General features: G+C 55.0%; 1 protein-coding gene across 4 annotated transcripts in view; it reads left to right on the forward strand.

Annotated features, from left to right (window-relative positions):
• ZNF423 (zinc finger protein 423) overlaps positions 1-19,900 on the forward strand; it is a 334,278-nt gene extending 314,378 nt beyond the window's left edge. For all 4 annotated transcript variants that reach the window (XM_077898496.1, XM_077898498.1, XM_077898499.1 and 1 more), the window contains one exon: positions 19,198-19,900. In XM_077898496.1, the coding sequence (XP_077754622.1) occupies positions 19,198-19,227 (30 nt within the window). In that variant the 3' untranslated portion in view covers positions 19,228-19,900. The remainder of the gene's footprint in view (positions 1-19,197) is intronic.
• The last annotated feature ends 1,860 nt before the right edge of the window (positions 19,901-21,760 follow it).

The following is a 21,760-nucleotide window of genomic DNA, read 5'->3' on the forward strand; positions in this document are numbered from 1 at the left end:
AGCTTTTTTAAATTTATTTTTTCATGAGAGATACAGAGAGAGAGAGAGAGGCAGAGACACAGGCAGAGGGAGAAGCAGGCTTCATGCAGGGAGCCCAACATGGGACTCGATCCCGGGTCTCCAGAATCAGGCCCCGGGCTGAAGGCAGCGCTAAACCGCTGAGCCCCCCGGGCTGCCCTCACGGAGTGGATTCTATTCGGTGTGACAACACGGTGTGGCGCACCCAGCCCACACTATGGGTAGGCAACCTGGGAGCAGCTCTGTGACCTTGAGCAAGTCACTGATCTTTTGTGGGCCTCAGTAGGTTGGGGGTAATGACAGCTCCTTCCTGTGGGTGTCGGTGAGGCCAAAGGTAGTGGTGCCTGCAGAGCCTCCAGCAGCGGGCGCAGGTTTGGTCAGCCCCAGCCACTACTGTGTCCTTGCGCCTGTGGTCTGGGTGCCTGGAGGCCTTTGGTTCACTCCCTCGTCCATTCATTCATTCAGTCCGTCACGCGTGATATGCTCAGTGTAGCCCACAGTGTTTCCTGAGCAACTTCTCTGTGCCAGATGTGTGCAGGTGTTGGGGCACACGGAGGCCCAAGTCCCTCAAATGTTGTGGGGAGAGGAACAGTAAACAGATGACAAACAGAATGAATGTTGACTGTATGCTTGTGGCATAATGTAGTATAACATATGGTGTGTCATCCAGTTCCATCATACGCTACGCATAACCTGACGTGTCCCCGTGACATCACAGGAGGCTTGGGGCACCTGGGCTTTCCTCCTTTCTCACTGTCTCTCTCTCTCTCTCTTTTTTTAAGATTTTATTTATTTATGAGAGAGAGAGAGAGAGAGAGAGGCAGAGACACAGGCAGAGGGAAAAGCAGGCTCCATGCAGGGAGCCAGATGTGGGACTCGATCCCTGAACTCTAGGATCACACCCTGGGCCGTAGGCAGGCGCCAAACCACTGAGCCACCCAGCGATCCCTCTCACTGTGTCTCTTGATCTGTTTACTCTTCTGTGGGGTGCAGCCTTCCCTGTCTCCAGCATCGTCATCTCTTACCACTGTGACCGCTGTGGACGGCTGAGGCTCCTGAGGGGCTGAGTGTGGCTATTTAGGGTCTGCGTCTGGGGAGAACGAGTGAGGGTCACAGATGGCTCCTAGTCCTCCTGAGCCACTCACCCCAACATAGTAAAAATGAGACAGTATTTTCTGAGTGCTTCCTGGGAGCCCAGTTACCTCCCTTCACGTGTGTAGTCTTTTGAGACCTCATGGAGACCCCACAAGTGTGGCATCCTATGATCTTCATGTCACAGATGGGTAAACTGAGGCTCCCCCAGGCCGCACAGCTGCTAGAGTTGCAGAGCTATGAACCAGGCAGCCTGACACTAACATCTGTGTTCTCAGCCCTGAGGCTGAGGCAGTGGGCTTGAAGGGGACTCTCAGTCCCCTAGGAACCAAGGACAGGCCTCTGGGTGCTGGGTGCTGGGTGCTAGGGGCAAGCAGGAGAGTGATATGGCTTCACTCCAGGCAGGTGGGGTGAGCAGTGGCTACCGTGGTCACTGCTGAGAGGAGCAAGAAGGGATCAAGCCCTGGGAGGAGCCTCTGTCTGGGTGTACCCAGATGCCCTCACGAGACTCAAGATCTGCCCGCATGAGCAGTGAAGTGTGTGGAGGCCCAGGTGGGGATGGGGGGGCTCCCCCCAAGGCCCGGCTCCGGGCAGAGATGGCACTTGGAATCAGCCTCAGGCTGCCTGTCTGCCCATCAGAGCCTGTCATTCATGCCCTAGGGCGGGGGGCCAACCAACTTAAGAGGGGCACCATGCCATGGCGACAGATGGGCATGGGGGAGCTGCCAGGAGCTGCCAGGAGCCTCCAGCCAGCGGCCCTTGTGTGTGCCGGGAGCCCAGCCCCTGCCGGCGCGGTCCCAGCCCGGACCAAATGCCTTCAGTTTCTCAGGAACAATGACAATCCTACATAATCAGTGGGTGCCGGGTGGGTCTGAGGCTCCCGGAGGCTGACCCTGTACAAAGCCCTGCCCCCCAGCCCCCACGGACTTAGACAAAGAGGCAGCCCCACGTTCAGCAAAGATTAAGGCCTTGAGGGCTGGAGGGGGTGAATCTCAGTTGCTTCTTGCTGTCACTGCGACCTTGGGCATATGACCTCCCCTCTGAGGCTCACCGTCCTCTCCTGGACGCGGAGGCTCCTTGTGGGGGCGCAGCACAGCCTTCGTGGAATGTGGGGTACAGCGCCCAGCTGGCGGGGGGGCGGCCCTGGGGTGGAGCTGCTGTGATGTCCGGCTCTCACAGATGGGAGACTCCATATCATGCCACGTCACACAGCTGGTAAGAGCCGACCTCACCCCGGTCAGGTGGGGGATAACAATAACAGAGACACCGTGGGGACTGCGGGGGGCCCTCTGCATCGAGCTTCCTGATTCGTCCTCCGGCCAACCCTATGAAGTCAGCGCTGTTCTTCTCCCGTTTTGCAGCCAGGGAGACTGAGGCACCGCTAGGCAGTGGCAGAGGTGGGGCTTGAACCCCGACCGCCCGGTTGGCGGCAGAGCCTGCGCCTCGAAGCACTCCGCCAATTCGGCGGGCGGCGGCTTTCTGTTGTGGAGCCCATTCCTGTTAAGCACGAGGCCTGCTTTGTCTGCCGACGCCGCGTGCTGGGAGCGGGGCTGGCTGCCTCCTGCGAGGGTGCCGGGGTCTGGCCCGGCTGGGGGTGCTCGGCCCCCGCCAGCTGAGAGGCGAGAACCGGGTGCTCTTGGCGGAAGCCTGGATTGCGCTCTTTGGTCGAGCAGGAACAATTACTAATGACATTTAGAAAGAAATTAATGATGAGAAATGCAAGTTGGCATTTCAGGAGCGCCAGTCAGCAGCCGTGCGTCCGCGCTCACAGGAGAGGCGAGGGGTGGGGGCCGGGCACGGGGGGCGAGGGAGGAGATGGCAGAAATTAATTTTGCTGTGTCAATAATGAACGTGGCCCCACTCGCTCTGCTTCTGGAGTTCAGACAAAATCAAACATGGACTGGCGGGCGCTGGCCCACGGCTGCAGTGAGATGCCCTGTGTCCTAGGATCCGGGCGGAGGTGGTGACAGGTTTGGTGCGGTGTCTCCTTTCGGTGGCAGGGGGGTGGGCAGGGGGCGGCAGGAGGAGAGGAAGCAGCCTGAAGCCTGGGCCGTTTGGACGCAAATCCAAGCCCTGCCTCTGACCAGTTGTATGATGTAGCAAGAGCCGCTTCTCCTTTCTGAGACTCCGTCGCTTCATCGGTAAAATGGTGACAGTCGGGAGGTGCAAGGATCATGTATGGAGACCTGGCGGCCCAGGTTGGGCACATAGAAGGAGCTCAATATATTGTTAGGCATTACCATATTTCACCGACACACAGCTTCTCGTAACACCTCCTAAACCGGACTGGCTCATGTGTGTGTTATACTTGAATTAGTCATTTCTTTTGTTCACTGTGTTACATCAAATACTGGAGCATCTTATATTCTTTGGGTCTTGGATAAAATAGCACATTGAGGGCAGACCCGGTGGCTCAGTGGTTTAACGCCGCCTTCAGCCCAGGGCGTGATCCTGGAGACCCGGGATCGAGTCCCACGTCGGGCTCCCTGCATGGGGCCTGCTTCTCCCTCTGCCTGTGTCTCTGCCTCTCTCTCTCTCTGTGTGTGTCTCTCATGAATAAATAAATAAAATCTTTTAAAAAATAGCACATTGATAAGGAGGTATGGTGAGGGGGACACAAGATGCTGAAATTGTCTGGAGCAGGGATTGGGGTTCCCAGGGGGCTATGAAAGTGTGCCAACTCCTTCCCCCCCATCAAGTGCTCCAGAATGATGGAGAAGGACCCCACCACCCTCCTCTCCCGCTGAGGGGAGGAGTAACACACCAGGAAAAGTTATTGCCATAGTAACATTGAACATTTTTGCCTCGTGGAGGGTGAAAACTTACAGGCCGTGGCCAGGGATATTGAAATCTTTAAATGGTGATCTGTGTGTCAAAATGGAGATTTCCTATAATTACAGTGGCTAACATATAGTGCTTATTGAGCAGCAGACAGTGTTAATGCCTCTATTATTAAAGTAAGGAAACTGAGGTACAGACAGGCAGTCTCCCTAGGCCACAGAGCTGGTCAGTGCTGGGCCCAGGCCACCAGCCCCAGATTCTGTCCTCTTTACCACACCACTAAATGGCTAGAGTTCTTGATTTTTCTGCAAATCAGACCTAGAAATCCCTGGGCCACACTTTTGTGGGGCAGCAACCAGCTGTACCCCTTTAGACACAGGGATGTGCTTCCCAGTTCAGCACTACCCCACCTGGTCTGTCCCACCTGGTTCCTTACCCGCCGGGGCTCTGAGTCTCAGGCTCCTGCTGCAACACATCCTGGTTGGTAAGTATTATCCCATTGGCGCTTCAACAACCTGGTACCACGAGGAGTGCCCTTTACTCTCGCCATTTTGCAGACCAGAAAGCTGAGGCTTGGGAAGGACAATAAAGTATAGGATACCTACAAGGAAAAGAGGGTCCCGGGGGCAGAAATGGGGAGTGTATGCCACCTGCATGGTTTGCGTGTTTGAGCAGGGGAAGCAAGTGTGGCTCAGTGACTGGTCCCCCCATACCCTGAAGCCAGACCTGGATGCACTGTCCACCAGCTGTGTCCCTGACCCAGGGCACCACCTTAGTCTCCTCCATCCTTCCTTCTGATGGCGCCACATCAGAAGTGTGGGGTCATCCATGCTTTCGAGTTGACAATGATGGAAGAACCTCGTGGTTGGTATTGATTATGACAATATTGACCGTCTGTATATTATTGTACGTGTTGTGAACACTGTGTCCATGTTATCTAATTTGGAGCTCATAACAAGGCTATGAGTGGGTACTATTCATCCCACTTTTCAGGCAAGGAAACAGGAACTTTGAGAAACAAAGTGACTTGTCTAAGGTCACAGGTACAGTAAGTGACTAAAGTGGGATTTGGACTTCAAAGCCCGTTGTCTTTCCACCACCCCCTCCACCTTCCTACCTACTTACGTATTCATGCTCTCCTCTTTCTCCTACTACTCATGCATCTGCTATCCATCCACTCTTCTATCTATTTATTTGTCTTTCTTTTCTTTTCTTTTTTCTTTTCTTTTAAAGATTATATTCATTTATTCATGAGAGACACACACACAGAGAAAGGCTGAGAGACACAGGCAGAGGGAGAAGCAGGCTCCATGCAGGAAGCCTGACGTGGGACTCGATCCCGGGTCTCCAGGATCAGGCCCTGGGCTGAAGGCAGGCACCAAACCGCTGAACCACCCAGGGGTCCCCCATTCATTTGTCTTTCCATCCACCATCCCGCCATCTATCCTCCCATCCATTGTCTACCCAGCCATGCAGCCAGCCATCCACCCATCAGTCAGCCATCCATCTTCCTTCCATCCATCCATTTGGCCAGCCAGCTAATACTAATACTAATACACATCCATTAGTATCAAGTACTAAGAAAGTTCCAGGAACTACACTGCTTTCATGTCACCTTCCATATATGCTCTTAATTCCGTGCTTACCTGCCCCCCTTTCTTTCCACCCTAAAACTGCATGTGAAAACACACACACACACACACACACACACACCCTTCTGGCCAATTGAGAGGGATGGGACAGACTGGGAATGTAGATGTTTCTTCGTTTGCCTCCTGGAAACCAGCGACTTCTGCCTGGTTGGGGGAGGGAAGGTACAGGGGAGACCCACAAGGCCATGGTGGGGCAGGTGTGTGGGCAGTGATGATGTGCCCACATTTGGGTTGGAAACTGAGTGTAGACAAGAAGGGCAGACAAGGCGTTGCAGGCTGGGCCCCAGTGTTCTTCAGCTCCGTCAGTGGGACCAGCTCCTGAGGAGGGGGCGGCTCTTCCCATTCTGGGTGGCAGGGATCACTCTTTCCACGTGCCAGGCTGGACTTCTTCTTTGATTGGGCAGAGGTATATACACTGACGTGTTTCCACAAGAACCATCGCAATCATTAAATATAATCGGTCTCAGCTGCAGTTTTGATCGCTGGGGCATGCACACAATTCATCACAGCAAATTAGGTCCACCTTCAGAACTCCTGCCCTGCAGCCTGGGGGTCCATCAGTGATGGGAGCTGGGCCATGTGGGCCCCAGAAGCCATTGGGGGGGATGGACCATGTTTTCTGAGGGGGACCTCAGAATATCTGCCAGAACAGCTCTCCATCCACAGAGGTTAATTTTCTAGAAATTTTGATAACATAGGAAAGTTTCTGTTTTAGCAAAAATTTGGAGGAAAGTAGAAATGGATATGATCAAAGTCTTAAAATATCATTTATAAAACCTAAAAGCCCTGGGTTAGTTTAGGGACATGAACATATGTGTTCTGTATAATTAGTGGCCGTGTGACCTAGATTTTCCAGGACAGCTTTGATTTCAAGTATTGCGTCCTAGCCATTGGCTACTTGTCCTGGTTTTTGGCTTGTGAAATATGATGACTATATGAAGACCTGGGTTTTCTCATCCAAATTTAATGAATAAAAATTTCAAGAGTTACAGGCCTGGAAAGATTTCAGAAAAATTCAAGGGGACAATCCTGTCCCACGTTTTTTCCCCCCAACATGGCAAAATGTTTCATTTTGTGCCTCACACTCACCTTCCCATCTCTCCAGGCACAGAGCAGGGAAAACACGGGCACTTCTGTCCGGCAGGGTCTGAAAGCTGTCAGAGCTCCAGTCCTCTGGACGAGATTTCCAGGAAGGCTTTGCTGCGGCATGCCTCGGGCTCTTGCGTTCAGGGGAGAGAGCCCCTGGTTGTAGAGTCTCCTGAGGTCTCCTGTCCTAACGTGGCCTGGCCCTGGAAGCCGTGCCATCGACTACAGCACACGCACAGTCACTGCCTGGGAAGGCTGGTACAGCACGGAAGCAGAGAAGGTCTTGCATCCAACGCCAGCCTGGGCTCGCTTGGCAGGCGACGTGTCCCCTGGACGCTGCCACAGCTGCCACCCCCCGCCATCCGGCCAAGGCCTCCACAGGCTGCATCTCGCTCCTACAGCCTGTACAGCTTCCTGCTTCCAAGCCTGGAGTCAGAGACGTGAGGGCCATAGCTCAGGATGGGCCCTGAGCGCCTTGGCTGTCTCTGTAGCACGAGACCTCTCTCCTCTCCCCTACCTGCCTGCCCAGCCTGTATGATCCCAACCAGTTTTTTTTTTTTTTGAATTGTGGTAAAATACACATAATGTAAAATTTATGATCTTAACCATGTTCGAGTGAAGGCTTCAGTGGCGCTAAGGCCATTCCCTTTGTTGTGCACCCAGCAGCACCAGCCAGGACACTTTCCTGCAGAACTGAAACTCTGTCCCCATTGAACACTTAACGCCCCCCCCCCCCCCCCCCCAGCTCCTGGGAACCACCGGTCTCCTTTTCCCTCTCTCTGGATTTGACTACTCTGGGAACCTCACAGAAGTGGAATTATACAGCATTAGTCCTTCTGTGACCGGCTCGTTGCACTTAGCATAATGTCTTCAAAGGATCCCTCTGCTTTTAAGAGAAAAGCGTTCAGTGCCCTGGGCAGGGCGGGGCAAGGGACGCGGAGGAGGGGGCAACTCTGTTCCTTCTTCTCTCCCTGACCCTGCCAGTGGAGGCTGTGCTTCGCCTCCGTCGCTTGCTGGCTGTCATCTCAGAAATGCTCGCTGAGGTTTTAGCAGGTGCAGGCTCTGAGCCTATGTAAGAAGATTGACAGAGAATTAAGAGATGGGGTCCCTCCGCACGGCCGATGAGGGCATTCTCATGGCAGGGGGACAACCAGGTCCTTGCAGGCTGAGGAAGGTGCTAGGAGGACAGCTGTGCGGGTGCAGAGCTGCACTGGGATGGGTGGCCCCTTGTTGAGAAGGCGGGAAGGCCTTTCTGGGGGGACAGAGATCAGAGGGGATGGGGCCTTGGGAAGCTGGGGGAGTGTGCAGGGCAGTGAGGATGGCCTGTGTGGGGAGCTCTGGCAGGACTGTGGGCAGGGATATGCAGTTCTAGGTGTGGGTGGGACCCCCTAGGGGATTAAGCAGAACTCTCCCCAATACCTGCCCCTTGAGGAGAGACCCCGGGCTATGCCTCTTATGGGCACATGAGTTTCTCCGCTCCCATGGCCAAGGAGAGAGATTCCCCGAGGGAACCCAGGTCATGGGCAGGCGGGGGCTTCCGGAGGGGTCCTGCTGGTGGTGTGAGTGTGGACAGATGAGCTGCACACCCAGGGGAGACAAAATGCCAAGAATGACAACCAGCCCCTGATCCACTTTGCAGCAAATTGTCAGTGTAATGTCTGTGTGTGTGTGTGTGTGTGTGAATGTGTGTGTACAGGTGTGTGCCTGGGGTTGCAGGGAATCTGGGAGTGCATGTGTGTGTGCATGTGTGTCTAGGATATATGTGAATCTGTGTGTCTGTAACTGTGAGTTATCTGTGAGTGTATGTGTGTGTGTGTATGTGATTATGGGTATCCGTGAGTAAGTGTTGACTGTGTGTGGGTTAACTGTATGCAAGTGTGGGACGTAAGAGGAGCTCTGTTGTACCGTGTTGCATTCACAAGCACCCCAAGGGGCAGTCCCCCCAACAGTGCCTGAGATACTGTTAGTGGGTGATGGGTGGGAGGGTTCCTGAGTTCTTAGGGAGAAAGGAAGGCACAAAGGGATAATCATCTAGACTCTCCAGTAGGTGGATAGGGCACACTTGGGCTGGCCTGAGTGGTTGAAGGAGGACTGACTGCCTGGTCCCACTCTCCGAGCTGGCCATTTTGGGGCTCTTGTGTGGCTCTAGAGAAGGAGATTTCCCTGGTTTGCATGTACCTGGCCCACCAGGAAAGATTCAGCTGCATGTGGGGATGCACCCACAGACAGCGGTACATGGGACACACAGGACAGTTCTGGCCTCAACTTCATCTTCTACTCTCCTTCTTCTTCAGAATGTAGCTATGCAAGGTCCCACGATCCTATTCCCCGGGGTGAGGACCTTAAATGATGGGTGCATGTGGTGTCGCTACCACTACCTCCACTCTGGCCCTAGGGTGTCCGCTCGGCCAGTGTGCTGGAAGATGTTTGGGGCATCTTGAGGTCCTCACAAAATATGAGAGACCCTAAGCTGGCAGCCTATGGGCAGATTCAACCTGCAAACATTCTTTGATTGGCCTGAATAGTGCTTTAAACACTAAGATTTCTTTATATATTCATATATATATATGATGAATATATTTATATATTCATATATATAAATCATATATGATTTCATTTATTTATTTGAGTGAGAGAGAGAGAGAGCACAAGTCAGGGGCAGAGGGAGAAGCAGACTCCCCACTGAACAGGGAGCCCAGTGTGGGACTCGATCCCAGGACCCTGAGATCATGACCTGAGCCAAAGGCAGATGCATAATGAGCCACCCAGGTGCCCTGGGACATTATATATATTTTTTTAAGACAGGGAGAGAGGAGGGGCAGAGGGAAAGGGAGGGAGAGACTCCATGTGCACAGAGCCCAATACAAGGCTTTACCTCACGACCCTGAGACCATGATCTGAGTAGAAAAAAAGAGACGCTTAACCAACCAAGCCACTATGTATTTTTAAAATCTGGTTTTCTAGACCAGATGTGAGGAGGACTGCCTCTTTCCAACAAGGCTTGGGTTCTTGGGATGACTCAGTCCCCACCATACCTTACTGCCTTGCACCCGGCCTGGGCTGCACTCACTTGCAGGGTGGACTTGGCAGCCGCGCTCCCGCCCCAGGTTTGGGGGCCTCTGTCCGGGCTGGCTGCGCACAGTCAGAGGAGCCCACCACCACCGCTGGGTCTCCTGGACGTCAGCTGCTATTTTTCCAGACATCTACATTTGCTGTGAGTTTGGTGCCTCCACTGACGGGATGCCTCAGTCTTTCCGAAGCGTTCCGTGTGCGGTCTCTGATTCACACATGCACAGGATGAGATTGGGGAGAGAGACCCTCTCTGGTCTCGGGAACCTGTCCACCCAGAGCCATTTCGGTGGAGTTTCAGAATATTTGGTTCATCTGCCCTCAGGCCCCAAGGTGGTGCGTGTGCTTGGGTTCCTGCTCTGCTGCAGCAGGCTGCAGTCATATCTTTTAGGGGTCTGACTCGGGCTCTTTGAGGGCAGGTTTTTTTTTTCTCTTTTTTTAATTTTATTTTTTATTGGAGTTCAATTTGCCAACATATAGCATAACATCCAGTGCTCATCCTGTCAAGTGCCCCCCTCAGTGCCCATCACCCAGTCACCCCAACCCCCAGCCCACGTCCCTTTCCACTACCCCTTGTTCGTTTCCCAGAGTTAAGTGTCTTTCATGTTCTGTCAAGAGGGTAGATTTTAATCCATATTTGAGATGAGCTGTACCCTAAGGTCTCGGTTCCAAGCAGCTACTTACTTGGCTGATGTGGTCAGAATGGACTTTCCAGTGACACAGGAGGTTGACGGGCCAGTGGAATGTCCCCTCCACGACAGAACAGAGGTCCAGACAGAGACCAGGCTTATGGTCACCTGGCACAGCATGCCCAGAATCCTTGATTCTCAGCCCTTAGCCCTGAGTCTGCTACGTACCCTGACTCAAAGGGGGCCAGCCACTGGGGACCCCTTCTCCCTGTGGAAAAATGGCAACATTGCTGGCAGCAGATTTTTTTTTAAAGATTTTATGTATTTATTCATGAGAGACACACAGAGAGAGGCAGAGACATAGGCAGAGGGAGAAGCAGGCTCCCTGGGGAGCTCAATGCAGGATTCGATCCTGAAACCCTGGGATCACGACCTGAGCCGAAGGCAGACACTCAACCACTGAGCCACCCAGGCATCCCCGGTGGCAGCAAATTAATGCAGGACTCGGGGTCAGGGTGACTTGGGCTGCTGAGGTGGGGCAGATCCCTAAGCAGCCCTGATGTACACCAGCCACAAAACTCCTGCTTTCTTTCATGCAGCCACTACCTGAAGTCACCTGGTTGCTGGCCTGTGATGTTCTGCACACACAAAGTGACTGGGCACATTTGCATTCTGAAGTGTGTTTTCCCTGAGCCTACTGTCCCTCCAGACGGGCATTATCAGTTTCTGTCTTTTGTTGGGTGACTCCGAATGGGAGCCTGTTTACGGCCTGCGCTCCTCCTAGAAGGCTGCAGGTTCCCTCCTTCGAATCTATCCTCCAGTGAGTTTTATTTCCAAAGCACAGCAGTACAGAACCTGCCCCTTTGGGAATTCATTGGGCTGTTTTTCTCCCCACAACAACCTTTTCTCTCACATTTTCACTCAAAGGAAGATCTTATCCCACTCGTGGAATTGGTCATGGGCCAGGCCACCTGCTGGGGTCTTTTGTGTCCTGGGTGCTGCAGGGTGTTGGACAGGGGCACTCGCCCACCCTCCCACCACCACTGGGACTCCAGAAACCCAGTGGTCAGCCCCCTGGGGACACCTCCAGCAAAAGCAATCGGGTCCTACAGCTCCCTGTCCCGGGTCCCCGGGTGACTTTGAAGCTCCAAGTCTACTTTTGCAGATGGTTCTCCAAGAAATCACTTCCTCCCCGCAAAGCCAACCCTGTGACTCCCTGGAAGTTGGAATCTCCCTGCAGGCCGGGAGTTCCGGATGAATTGAGGCTCTCACCCGAGAGACAGAGACAGACTTCCCCGGCTAAGCGGGTGCGACGCTCACTTCCTGCTGCTCGAGAGTGGCAGACGACAGCCGTCTCGCTGTCTGGGAGACGGGACTGGGAAAGCCGCACGCACGTCCCAGAGCACCGAGGGAGCTGCTTTTGCGTCCGAGGACATTCTGGGGCTTCGTCCTGGGCCAGTGGGTCACTAGCTTCACCCAGGACCCCGATGCCAAGGAGGGGTGTCGCTTCTCAGGGCAGACCTTGCCGTGCCGTCATACAGATGCGGCCCCGCTGGATGGGGGCCGTGGGGGAACACGGGGTGCGTATGCGTCATGGCCCGGGGCCCCGGGGGAGCGGCTGCATCGCCGGGCAGGCATTTAGAGGGAACCTTGGCCATCACTCACTCCTAATTTTAATGACGTGCATTAGCTAAATTGTGTTCTGAGTATTCATTCAGTGCTGTTTATGGCGTGCTCTCGAGTGCGCTTACCGTTTGTCAGAAGTGCAAACTAGCGAACATACGAGCCTTTAAGACAGGCCATCTGTTCGTCTTAGACCTTTGGACGATTGTCAAACGCTTCTAAAAATAAGTGCTCACTAGCAGAGAGGGGCTGCCCAGGTGATACACAGCAGAGAGGGAAGCAGGGCTGCCTGCGTCTGTGCCCTCCCAAAGGGAAAGGTATAACTCGGGTGCTGGGTGGCAGAGGGGAGGCGAACCCAGGGAGGGAGCCGAGGGCGGTGGGAGGCACGGAGGCCCTGCTGGTACACCTTTTTGGCTGGAGATGAGAGCGTCTCCCTGTTCCTTGCCTTTCCTGTAACTCCACAGCTCAAATACCTTCGATGGCTCCCCATGGCCCAGATTTAAGGGCGAGCTGCCTCGTCTCGCATCATGGAGTCTCATCAATAAGGCCCCCACCTTCCTTTCCAGGCTTGTCTCCATGGCACATACCCTGTGCTTCTGCCAAGCTGAATTATTCATTGTTCCCTCAGCATATGCTGTGCTTTCTACATTTCACAAGCAGAACGGCGCCGTGGGTAAGCGTGTGCTCTACACACAGACTGCATGGGTGCAGATCTAGCACAGCCGTCAGCAGCTGCAGGACCTCAGCGCTCGTCATTCGCTACCTCAGTTTTCTCATCTGTAAAATAGGGATAGTCGTTGTGCTTAACTCTCAGGGTGGTTATGAGGTTTCGTGAGTTCCTATAATGAAGGGTGGAGAATAATGCCTGGCACACAGTAAACACAGGATACATGTTAGCTATGATGATTATCAGTATCATTGGCACCTCCGGGCCATTCCCCGGGGTGGTGGGGTGGATCATCCTCCTTGGGGAGCTATCTCTGTGCTCATGTGCGCGTGCACACACACACCGCAGTGCAAACCCCAACCAAGCCATCTTCAAAGGGCAGCTGGAAAGCCAGCTTCTTCCTTAAGTACGTGCCAGTCAAAAGTCCTCTCTCCTTAGTCCCTTTTTATGAAATGTCATCCCCTCCTCTGGCCAGGAGCTTGTAAATGGCCAGGATATGGCTTATTCTATCTTCTGTCCACTGCATTGCGTAGCACTGGGCTCCGTGTTTGTTAAATGACCAAACAACAGAATCCCACTTAGCTGGAACACGGCTGCAGTGTCAGCCTGAAGCGTCTACCTTTTCCCCTGGAAACAGAGGGAACATCTTCCCGTGGTTAAGGCAGGTTCTTGGACTTGGTCCTGGCTCCTGGAGACAGCTCTTTGTAAAGCCAGCCTCACAAGAGCCTCCACGGCTGCGGCCCACTCGGGAGTGGCCTAGTGGTGGGCAGTGGGGAGACAGGGCATTGACCGCAGCCTCTTTCCCAACCTCGAACCAGAGGGAGGTGATGTAGAGTCAGGGTGAAGCCAGGTGGCTTCTGCAGGGGATGGAGGGAGGGACTTTTGGTGGGTGGCTGCTAAGCGTTCCTGCATCCTTAATTTGCCACGGGGATGCGAGAGCCTCCTTCTCTGGTGCCCCTTGAGAGTGAGGGTCTCCCCGTGGAACTGTGAGCTCCTCCAGAGAACTGGAGCCTCAAACTCTATATGCCAGTGCACAGCTGGGGCCTGACATCCGGGGACTCTGTGAACAGCTGTGGAAGAAGGACTGAGCGAATGAGTGGGTGAATAAATGGAGGAGCACATACCTTCCTCCCCCACAGAGTCTCCCTGCGCCGCCCCTTCCCACCAGATACCCCACTCTGTCCCCTGGTGGGAGGGAGAGCAGTGGATTGTGAGTACTGAGGCTGTGGCCAGGGGGCTTGTGGGGAGGGGACAACTCCTGTGGCCGACACCTGCTGCTCCAGGGACGAAAGCATCCAATCTCCGACATCTCCTTCCCTGTGGAGGAGGAGCTGTGAGAGGCACAGTGTTCAGACCATCAAACTTCCATGCAGCTTCCACCGCAAGTCCTGCAGCATTTGCGGTGCCAAGGCGGCCCAGGGACCCAAGGAGGGAACAAACAGCCCTTCTCGCACTGAGCTCCCTGCCTGTTCAAGAAGCTCTCAAGGATACCATTTACGGAGCACTTTCTCCTGGCCAGGTCTGGGAGGAGTCCATGCACATTATTTCCTGAGTCCTCAGGGCCTCTGAGGAAGAGGCTCTGTTATCACCACCCCTCCCTCTGCCAACCCCCAGAGGTCAAGGAACAGGCCTCGGGCCACGTGGCTATGAAGTGGCAGAGTCAGGATTCAAACCCAAGACTACTCGTCTCTGTCCTCCAAGGCGTCCTGCCTCCTTGTGATCACCCAGGGCCAGGTGAGATGCTAGGACCTTCCAGGCACTTTGTCCCAGAGTAGCTGGAGCACAGGAGGAGTGGCTAAGGTGATACCCAAGAGTGACGCACAGGGCAGAGAAGTCCTCTCCAGCCTATGCATCTCAGGGTGTGTGGAGAAGTCTCTTGTTGCTTCACAGACCGTGTCTCCCAGGCCAGTGGGTGGCCAGCACCTCTAGTCTCCCCTACTCAACACTGTGGTGGGTGGCTGTCAAAAGGAGACCAAGCAGGGTCCCAGATCAAGGGACAGAAAACAGAGCCCGGACCTCAAGAAGAAACCGCTCTTGTGGACCAGGGAGGGTTATGATGGTGTGCACATGCACATGTGTGATCATGGTGAGGCCTAGAGTGAGGGACGCCTCCTGGTTTGGGTGGAACCAGAATGGGACTAGGCCAGAAGCTCGGACTGGCCCATTCAAGTGTGCATCAGCCTTTGGGGAAGGAAGGTCCAGCAACAGGCTCCATGCTCCTCCCATGTTCCCTGTGTGCCCAACACACACCCTGGCTTGGGCTCTAGATCAGGGTCATTTTACTGCTAAACACCCAGCGACAAGCGTGGTGGCTGTCAACTGGCAGGGATGCAGTGAAGGTTTGCTGAATGAATGAGTGGCCAGGTAAATGAATGCAGACCCGTAACAAAGGGCTCCCGGGCCTGAGCACTCTGCTGGCAACGGACAACTTGCAGGGAGAGAGGTCTCAGCAGGACCCCGGATGCCGATGGCACGCCATCCTCTCGCCCATCACTAACTTGTGTCCCCGGGGCAGGTGACGCAGTGCGCCAGGCATAGGCACCCAAAACAGGCCCTAGCAGGAACCTCTCTCCACGAGAGCCGCATGCACTCTGCTGAGGGAATGCATCTCGGCCGCAACCCAATGCCCCCTGTCGCCTCCCTCCCTTCCCCCCGTTTTATTTTTCTCACCTGCTTCTCGGCCCACACCTGCGTCTCCCTGGCAGGCAGAGAGGCCCTTGTGGATGCCAGGCTTCCCCTCTGGGCGCCTTCCAGTCCTTCCTGGCTCCCACCCCAACCCCATCCCCGGCCTTTATGGTGCCGGGAAGTGTTTATCTGCAGGGTTGGTAGTATCTTTAAAAAACGATTTTCTTCCTTCTCCGAAGGGGCTAAATATAGCACAGGCATAAATAGAGAAATAGACATTAAGCCAAATGCCCTTGTGAGAGCCGGGAGGGTGGAAGGGACTCTAAGATGGCTTGATGAAGCCCCCCGCCCCTCGAACCATGGCTCCGAGCCGCAGGGTAGGAGCCGCGGGTCTTTGGGTTTATTCAGCTGTGCCGATCGGCGGTGGCTCTGCCAGGAGCCGCTCCACGCACAGGTGTGTGGGGTGATTGGTGAGTCCTGGTGACGGGTCCCCGCACCCCCTCTGCCCTCCCAGAGACTGCCCTCAGCTCGTGGAGGAGCGGATGCCCTCACCGGCCGAACACCTGGCCTCCTCAGCACCCCCCAGCACACACACTTATTGGGTGGCACGGACCGGTTCTCTCTCGCTGAGCCGCCATCTGCCCCATTAATCCTGCACAAACGTTTGGGTGTCTGTGTCTTGAGTTCGCCCCCCTCCCCCGCCCCCCCATCAGGCCCCTTGAGAGGGCCGGGCCCAGCTGGAGTCTTCCCCTACCCCGCACTGTGCCTGGCCCAGAGCAGAGCATCCAGCAGGTAGTTAATAACGCAATGCTGGATGAATTCTGGGGCCTGGCCCCCTTGGGGCATCAAGTTTCGACATTTCCATCTGCTGTGACATCCTGGGCTTTTGTTCTTAGAGAACTTAAGGGAAGGAAGTTTTACCCTTCTGTCTCAGAACTCTCTGCGGAAGTCCTTTCTTGAGTCTAACTGAAGAACTGCCTGCTATTGCTCCTCAAGAGGAAAGGCCCACTGCGGTTTTCACCTGAGAAGTGGCATCTATTCTCATATTTTCCTGACCAGTGGTCCTCAGCATAGCTTCCCGCCTCCTGGATTTCTCTGCCAGCAGCCCGCGGAGGAGCCGGTGTGGACCACGTGTGTTAAACTGGCCCTGTTCTTGGCATCCTGGCAAGAGGCTGTTTCATTATCCACAGATCCTGGGATACCTCCGTTTGCCTGTGCTGGTGGCGGGTGGTCCTTGAGCGTTTTGTAGAGATCAGATATCATCTCTGGCTTTCAGCTGCTTATGGAACAGTCCACGTTCAGGGGCATCCAGGGCCTCCACCGTCTCCATCTGAACCCCTCCCAGGCTGCCATGTGACCTCTGCGGGGGTCATCCCACCGGGGCCTGTGTTTGCCAGGCTCATTCGAGCCTCCATACCTTTGTCTGTGCTGCGCCTTCCACTCAGAATGCTCTCTCCCCTTTCCACATACGTACTTCCTACCCATACACTTAGTTGTATATTTATCCTTCCATTGATTCCTTAAAAAATATTTACAATGTCTACTTTGTGGTGCAACCATAATTCGAGGACAGAAAAAGAACTGTGTATGTTTATCCACCTCCTCCGTCCTCCCCACCCCCCACCCCCACTCCCTCCTACATAAAGAAGGACCTGACCACACTCAGATAGCACTGGCCACATGGCACTGTTAATTGACCGGCTGTTGGCAGGGGGGCAGGGGGAGACCCCCACTCGTTCCTGGCTGGGCAGCTGTGCCTGCCATGTCACCATTGGGCCTTGTGTGCCCTGCCCGGGCCAAGGACTGTGGGGCTGAGAAGGGAGGTGATGCCTTCCTGTCTGCAACTCAGCAGAGCACACTAGGCTTGTACTTGGGAGGCACGTAGATGTGTGGAAGGTGGGTTGGAAGTGCCTTGAGGGGCTTGCAGGGAGGGGTGGCATGTGACCATGTGCCCAGAGGACTCCAAGCGTGGCTTGCTTGGCAGGGAGGAGAGAGGAGGTGAGAACTGAATCACCAAAGGCTTGGAAGCTGGGTGGATGCTTTGCTGTAGGGTGGGTCTGGCTCCCCGCAGGACTGGCTGCCTGTGCTCACACAAGTGCAGGGAGAGGTGCCTCGGCTGGAGGGTGGGCGTTCCCATGGAAACCGCCGCATCCCATCTGTGGCCTCAGACAACCTGCCTTGTGCCTCTGGGTCCGTGGCACCCCCGCCGAGGTGCCAGGCCACGCTGGCAGAGTTTGTCCTCATGCCCGGTGTGGAGTGTGGATGATCCGTGGACTGGAATGCCCAGGAGTTGCAGGGCACTGGAAGCCTACCTTCTCGCCCCAGGCCCTGGCTTTCTTGGATTCCAGTTGCCTGGTTCAACCCTGCCTGATTCCCAGCTGGATGACCTTGAATCCGTCACTGAGCCTCTCTGAGCCTCATTTCCTCATCTTACCATGTCCTACCTTGTAAGGCTGTTGTGAGGATTGAGAGAAATGTACCTCTGACAGCATGTAGCACGTGTGCTTGCTTGATCCATACCCAGGAGCCCAAGGAAAGGGACAGCGGTGGTTGGCGCTCTGTGCCGCGGGTATCAGCAGGCATCTGCTGTGTGGGGACAGGGCACTGCCTCTCCCTGGCGCGGAGCTTGCCGCGAGGGTTGGTGACATCACCACGGAGGCAGCAGCAGTGCCGGCAGTGGGAAGAGGCTGCCACAGGGGGCCTCCAGTGCCATGGAGTGGGGGGTGCTCCAGGCCCCCTCCTGTGCCCCCGCAAAGCTGCAAAGCTGCGGGCATGGGACATCCTCTGGTGGCCCTCACAGCTCAACCCGGAGCCCAGGAGAGACGCAGCGCCACGTCTGACCTCTGGTGGTCATCGGCAGAGCTGCAGACTGGCAGCTCCGGGCCCCAGAGGAGTCACTGCCCTGCCTGGGTGGGGGGAGGCAGGAGCACCCCCCTCCCCCTGCCCCAGACCTCACTCCTTGTGACTGCAGGTCCTGTGCTGCTCCAAGCAGGGCTCCTGTCCCCTGGGTGCATTTTGCTTCCTTTCTCCAGGTGGCAAGAGCTTGAATACTACCTGAGGCTTTGATGAGATGGGTCTGGATTTCAAACAGGGACCACTGAAAAGAAACAAAATCACTCTTAGAGGCCAAATCCCACCCCCCGCCCCAGGCCACTGGCTCCTACAACCCTGCTGGCCGAGGGAAGAGGTGCCCCGGGCTGCAGTGAGAGGGAGGCTGAGAGGGAGGCGTTTGGCCGGAGGGGCCCACCTGGGCCCTGGCTGCCCCGGGTGGGTTCGGGGGGACTTGGGCAGACCGCACACGCCTCTGGCCGGAGCTGCTCACGTGCCCGGACTGGCAGGCTGCCTCCTCCAGCGCCCTCCCTGCCGGGTGACCCGTCCTCGGCCGCAGGCGCCGCTGCCGCCCGCCGCCTCGGCACGTCTGTGCCACTCGGGTGTTTCTTGGCCGGAGAGCCGCGTGGCACATCTGCTGTCTCCCTCCACGAGGCTCGGAGCAGCTCCCAGGAGGGACGGAGGGGGGAGTCTGGGGAAAGCCTGCAGGCGATCAGATATAATTTCCTCCTCCTCCTCCTCCTCCTCCTCCTCAGAGCAAAAGGGAGATAGAGAGGTGAGCAAGGCTGTTTTTAATTCCTGCCACCGCCACCCCCTCCTGGCATGTCCCCTTGCCCTCCCTAGAGCCAGTCCCGTGGTAAGACCTGAACGGTCTTTAAAAAAAAAAACAACACAACAATTTCTAGAGAGCCCAGGTTGGCAGCAACAGGAACCCATCCCCGAGCCCCCGATCAACGTGGCGTCTTGGCAGCTGTGTCCCCCGAGCACTTTTTCCAGGTTGCATTTTGTGTTGTAATAATCGAGCCGCTTTTCTGTGGCTCCCGGCGTAAATGCACCGAGTGGGAGGGGCCGGGCCTGCTCTCCATTCTTCTGCCCTCATGCGTGTCTCCTTTCTTCGCCTTTGCAGAACCACACGATGAGCCAGCACGCACAGTGAGGGACCGCTCGACAGGACACCTCTCCGCAGAAGGCTTGCCGGAGACGCCGTGGGGAGGGCCATTTGAACATTACATCCAATCAAAGTGTCATTGCAACCCAGATGTAAAACTCTAATGATTTGGCCATGAGGCGCTGCTATTATAAGCAGCTGGAAATGAATATTAATGGCAGAGATTAAAAGTATTCCATGCTCAGTATTTTTTATTGTCCTGCTACAGCTAGTGTGCTTTTAGAGTTTCCGCCGAAGACTACATTTCTAGAGTTAGAGAAACCCGCTTTTTGAGGCTATTGTCCTTTGTTCCTTCATGTATTATATTGATAGTTTTTAAAGAAAAAAAAAAGGATTAGTGTGATTTTTTTTTTCCTTTGCTTCTTTTTTTTTTTTCTTTCTTGTTTTTCTTTCCCCCCCTTCGGTTAACTACTTTTTAATTGCAATTCTAGGTAATTGTGCATCGTGATGTGATTGCTTGGCTATTGTCTGAATATTTCCTTTTAATTTTTTAATTAAAGACTAATGCTTTGATTGGATTTGCCAGTTCACCGGACAGTGATTAAAACTATGTAATGAATATAATCGGTTTCAGTGCAACTGGATGGTCTGCTTTTAAATGTGACTTAATCTGACTGCAGTTACTAGTACAGTTCAATAAAGGGAATCCATGCGATTAGCATCGGCTGCCTGGTTCTCTCCTCCCGGCCTGGGGGTCTGGGGCAGAGGTGGGGTGGGGTGGGGAGACTGTCGTCACCCATAGGGTGCTGTGTCCCTATGTGAGTCCCCATGGGATCACGGGGCCTGTGGGGACCTGCACACCACAGACCCAGCTTCCCTTGGGAAAGAGGACACATAGAAACCTAACACGCGTAGTCTGGATCAGGTGGCAGGTGGCCACCGAAGTCAAAACAGAAGGAACCCTTAAAGATGAAATACTCTGATCTTTTCATTTGTGGAAAGGAAGCTCAGGGGTAAGTGGGCTGACCCTTGTTTCTCCCACTGGGGATGGGCAGGTGGTTAACCCTTACCTGGCCAGGACCCCAGGAGGGACTTGGATTCCACTTGTGGCCAAGGTGTGAGGACATGACAAGAGCTGGGGGTAACCCTCCAGTCCCATGCGATCCAGGGCTGGGGGTGCTGCCGAGCCAAGGCAGGTGGGAGCCGCCAGTTTGCAATCCCAGAGATCAGTGGGACGTGGAAGCGCTGAGACCTGTGGCCAGGGCCAGCCAGGGCTCTAGCGGGGTAAGAGGCAAGTTCCTACACCAAAAAATCTCAGGAGGCCCCCCACCCCCGTACTTGCAAACCCCAAGAAGGGGTGTTTCCTGACATTTTACATCCTAGTTGCCTTGCCTTCCCCACCCCTCCGTCATGCTGGTGCCTGGCTGACTTGCCAATCAGAGGCCGCGGCTTCAGAACCTGCGTGGGGAAGCCCTTGTTAACTTTTCACAAGGGGCAAGAAAATTGGTTATTACCCTCTGCAGAGCGGAAATGAAACAGGCAGACAGATTGCACCTAATTACAATGTAATACAAAGTCACGGGCATGGAATTTGTAGCAATTATACCCAGCATCTTCTGACTCCCATATCAAGGGGCTTCTGGTGACCTGTAAGAGTTTCCCCCCGTGGCCACCGCATGTAAGAATCTCACGTGGGTGGGGCATTTAGTTTTATAAAATGCCCATGGCACCTGCAAATCAGGGCAGACTCCTGCCAGTGGTGGGCCAAAGGGTGCAGTCACCCTTGGAATTCCTGGAAGTCGAAGGCAATGAACTTCAATATTTAGTCCCCTGGAGACTTGGCCGTTTGGGGGGAGACTCAGGGCAGGCACGCTGTTCCCCAAAGTGTGGCCAGCCACAGTCCGGCCCGGTCCACAGCTAGGCTCACCTTAGAGACGGCACCAAAGGCTGTGGGCAGGACCAGCACGTTCCAGGGCTTGCCAGATCACCGTCTCTGGGCCCTCTCCAGCTCCAGATTTATCCTGAACCCCATGGAGCCCAGGTGAGTCCTCGGTAAGTACCAACAGAAGATTTGATTTGACGGTTGGTGGCGTAGGGCTAAATTAGTCACTGCCCCCATTAAAAATACAGCGGGGGGTTTAAGAGCTTTTCACGCCATGTGGGAATCAGCAGCGAAGCCGGCGGATGCCTTGGGTAAGGAGAGAGGCGGCCTAGGGGACCGCGAGGTAATGAGGTTTATGGCGATGACAAGGCAGCCAGGGAACCCCACCGACTCCCCCCTCGCCTGGGCCCATTGTTCTCCGGCTGGCTCTGCCCCCACCCTTCTGCTGAGAGCCCCTCGTGACTTCGTGCAGGGAGGGGGCTCTACGGGGGACACGGGGCCCTTACAGGGATTGGTGTTTGTCACCATCAGACAGTATTGGGGTGGGGGTCGTGCGGGGCTATGTGCCTGTGCTTTGGAGACCAGCCCCCACCTCACTCCATCAGAGGATTTGAAGCTGGGATGAGCCAGTTTACCTCTCAGCCCAGAGGGGCCTTGCAGGGCCACGGGGTGTGTGGGGGGGGTGGCTTCCATGCTGTG

The sequence above is a fragment of the Canis aureus genome, chromosome 5 (assembly GCF_053574225.1).
Source record: "Canis aureus isolate CA01 chromosome 5, VMU_Caureus_v.1.0, whole genome shotgun sequence".
In the NCBI taxonomy this organism is placed as follows: domain Eukaryota; kingdom Metazoa; phylum Chordata; class Mammalia; order Carnivora; family Canidae; genus Canis; species Canis aureus.